The sequence below is a fragment of the Drosophila rhopaloa genome, unplaced genomic scaffold (assembly GCF_018152115.1).
Source record: "Drosophila rhopaloa isolate 14029-0021.01 unplaced genomic scaffold, ASM1815211v1 contig_3, whole genome shotgun sequence".
Taxonomy (NCBI): Eukaryota; Metazoa; Arthropoda; class Insecta; order Diptera; family Drosophilidae; genus Drosophila; species Drosophila rhopaloa.
The window spans coordinates 10,294,015-10,297,818 of NW_025335123.1; the positions used below are offsets into that span (position 1 = coordinate 10,294,015).

The window sequence follows — 3,804 nt, forward strand, 5'->3', positions numbered from 1 at the left end:
CCAAGGCGAACAAAGAAGGCGAACTGCTTGATGGAGCAGTGGTCGAACCGGTGATACCCTCTAAAACATTAAGATACCCCTCTAAACAAGTTACAGTACTGAACTTTAAATGAATACCAACTATCTCTATCATTACTAATTTAAAATTATTTCAAAAGCTTAAGCCTGTAAACAATATCTCCTTTAAATATGTTTCTGTACTGAACTTTAAACTTTTATCAACTATCACTAATAATTGCCAATAATATTATAAAGTCATTAGAAGATTAAATATCATAGGGGTCTTTATGATAACGTGCTACCTGATTTGTCATTTAATTTGTATCATTTGTTATTTAATGTAGTATTAATTAAGATATTAATTCTATTGAGTTTCCAATATTTTTTAAAGGGGCCAATATTTTTTAAGTGGGACTCCCATTTTCATGATTTTTAAAAACTATCTCTATCAATATTAATTTAAAAAAATTACTTCAAAAGCTTAAGCCTTTAAACAATATTTCTTTTAAATAGGTTTCTGTACTGAACTTTAAACTTTTATCAACTATGTTGATGGTTTCCTCTTGGTATCACTAATAATTGCCAATAATATTATTATATAAAGTGATTAGAAGATCAACGATGTTATTTAATTTACTAGGAGATATTAAGATTCTATTGAGTTTCGAATATTTTTTAAAGGGGGCCAAAGGGGTTTTCTTTCAATTTAATGTGGGTCTCACATTTTCATGAATTTTAAAAACCATTGGAAAGTGATTAAAAAATCGAAGCTTTGCCTAGCTGTCAGTTTTTATTGAATTGAGTTGGAGATGTGAGATCCAGTGGGTTTCCGCTGCGAGTGTGTACTTTTGTAAGGTGGATATCAAGGTCGAGGTGGCAATCGCCTTCCTCCAAGCGTCCTTGCAATCTGGGTCCATCTCGATGCCTAGGTCTTCCATCGGTTGCCGCACTCGTCGCACATGACGAAGGTGACCATGGGCTCGCCGCCATCCTGGGTGTGCACCTGGATGCAGTTGCGCTTCTTGCAGCGCGGACACTTGAACAGGTCCGTCTTGGTGCCCTGGGGCATCTCGGCCATCTGGGCCTGGTTGATCGCCTCCTGGACGAACTTCTCGCGCATCCGCCGCAGGTCATCGCTGGCCATCTCCTCCGGCGACATCCTGGCCAGCTTCTCCGCGGAGAGGAGGCCACGCAGGAAGCGGTCGCGCAGGCCGGGATTCTTGGGATCCCGCAGGTTGGAGAGGCGCGACCGGATGCGGTTCTTGTACTTCACGTCCGAGTTGCTCAGCTCCTCGTAGATGGCCTCCTCCAGCTGGACGGCCTTGTCCTCCGGATCGCCGCTCCCCTCCGGCAGGTCGCCCATCCGCAGTGCGGATGTCAGCATTTCGCGGCACTTCAGGCGCACCTCAAAGGTCATGGCTGTGAAAACGGGGCCTTGATTTACGCAACTCTGTAGTCACACTTCCTAAAATTGTGAAAAGTACGGGAATGAATAATCGATTGAAACACAAATGTGCACTACCACACAAATGTCAACCACTGCAAAAAAAAAAGATTGAGAGTCCAGCTCTTAATTGGTGTAAGTATTTACAAAACCGAATGTTTTCAAGGCTCAAATGACGACACACAAAATAATTCATTGGGTCTGGCTTACAGTTGTAATTAGTAAAAATCAATAAGAAAATTTCAATCCCTTTTTTTTCTACATTTAAATCTCTTGACCCAAGAAAATGTTGTCAAGCCGATTAATATTAAAAATATAAATATTGAAGATTTGTAGTATGTGTACAAAAAGCCACATTATTGGCAAATTGGAACGTGTTTAGTAATTATACCTTTGATTTTCATAGTTTCAACACACAAAAAACAAATAATATTTAAATTTAACTTGGAAAGTGGCAGCTTATAAATAAAACTGTATGTTTTGAAAACTGAATGGATGGAGAGTTAATAAGTATGTAAATAAAAATATATAAGATAATAAATATATATAATTGCACTTTAAGAAAAAGAATACCAAAAGTTGTATTAATAATTCTGGATTATCAATATATCCTTAAGCTTTATAAATAATAAATGGAATGAAACGAGTTTTTATAAATTCCATTTATACCTTTATTATTTTCCAAAGTTAATTCGTAAAATAAAAATGACAATTAAAAGGGGCAACATTAGGTCCACAGATCCAACAATCGCCATTCCATGACACCCATGGTGTGTCCTAATGGATGATGGGTGCAAAAAATAGGCACTGAAAGGAAAACAAAACTGAAATTGAAATTGAAATGAAATGAGATTTCCCATATAGTCTATATGTTTGTGTTTGTCGTTCCGCTTTCTTTGTGGGCTGATGCCTTTTGATTTCGCTAATCGTCTACAACAACCAGCGCGGGATGATCTAATTATTGACGCACGAATCCCACAGAAACACCAACAACACCGAAAAAAAAAGAAATTGAAAATTGAAAATGGAAAATGGAAAACGGAAAACTGAAATATTGAAAAGGCAAACAACAGCGGCAAGGCAGCCACAAAGAGCTAAACGAGCGAAATTGAAAGCGAAATCGAATTTAAAATCATTATCCAAGTCATTAGCTCTTTAGCAAGTCGTTGTTCTTTTTATTGTTGCCGGATACAAATCGGCTAATGTACTTATCCCCCCGCGATTCGTCCCACTGTGCGCGTTTTCCCAGCGTTTTAAAACGCCTCCGCCGCCGACCTTCAACTGTTAAACTTGACGACCTCACACAACGCACCCAGCACCCAGCAGCCAAGATACAAATGTATCTATCAATGGTCCATCGAATTGGTTCATGGCCGAGTGTTGGCCTTGGCGGCCTTTTGTCTTTCGGCCGCCGAAATCACTGATTCGGTAAACAAGCCCCAGAACAATGGGAAAAGCTTGAACTTATGGCCGAAAGATTCGAGGAAGGGAAATAAAGACTCCAATCGTTTGGGGGAATACCCTCAATATTACAAGAAAATTACAGAAGATTTAGACTTTAGGTAGTAAAACAATCAGAAAGATTAGGAACATTCTGTTTAACCTAATTTTAATGAAAAGGCGCAGCAGAAAATTCTAAAATATATGTGTATAAATCAAAATTTAGCATTTCAAGTGTTTTATATAAACTTAAAGTGTAATTTAAGGGCAACATTTAGGCGTTTTGCTCTTGAAAGAGTATCTTGCATCTAAAGAAATTGTATCCACTTTGTGTTAAAAATGCGAATTTTCAATTTAATCAAAAATAACATAAGATTTAATGCAACAAAAGTAGGTAAGCTGAAATATGATTAAAATATTTGTTTACTAAGAACAAAAGTCATATGTAAAATAGAAAGAATTGAATTCTCCACTCATTTGATCCTAATTTTAATATCCCCACTGCTAACTGCATAATATAGTTACACCATTTAAGAATTATGAGCTTCCAAGTTATTTTTCAGTAATTTACATACATCGATTTGAATTTGGAAATTATTGCAGACGAGTTGCCCTTTTGGAATCGATGGATGGACGTTTAATGGACGTTTCCCATCCGCGAAGTGCAGTTACATTTGCTGCCTATTTGTCTCCCGCTTAAACCTGCCCGGCCCCGCCCCCTGCCACGCCCCCCGCCCGCTACGCCCCTGGCGTGGCCTTCTTTCACCTTGGCTACGTGATGCCATGGCGTGATCGTGTAACAATGCGAGTGATTAGTACGCGCCGGCGTTCAAAATGCGCAATCCGCCGATGGCAGCGAACTTTACCTTTTTTCGTTGTTGCAGCCGCAGTGTGGAATACCGCTTATCGACCTATTACTT

The 3,804-nt window shown here is 38.8% G+C and overlaps 1 protein-coding gene across 1 annotated transcript; it reads right to left on the reverse strand.

Moving 5' to 3' along the window:
* Window positions 1-817: 817 nt before the first annotated feature.
* Window positions 818-1,462, reverse strand: LOC108049836 (transcription elongation factor S-II). Its single transcript, XM_017131166.1, has one exon. It carries the CDS (start codon window positions 1,415-1,417, stop codon window positions 926-928), a length of 492 nt encoding a protein of 163 aa, XP_016986655.1. The 5' UTR covers window positions 1,418-1,462; the 3' UTR covers window positions 818-925.
* Window positions 1,463-3,804: the final 2,342 nt, after the last annotated feature.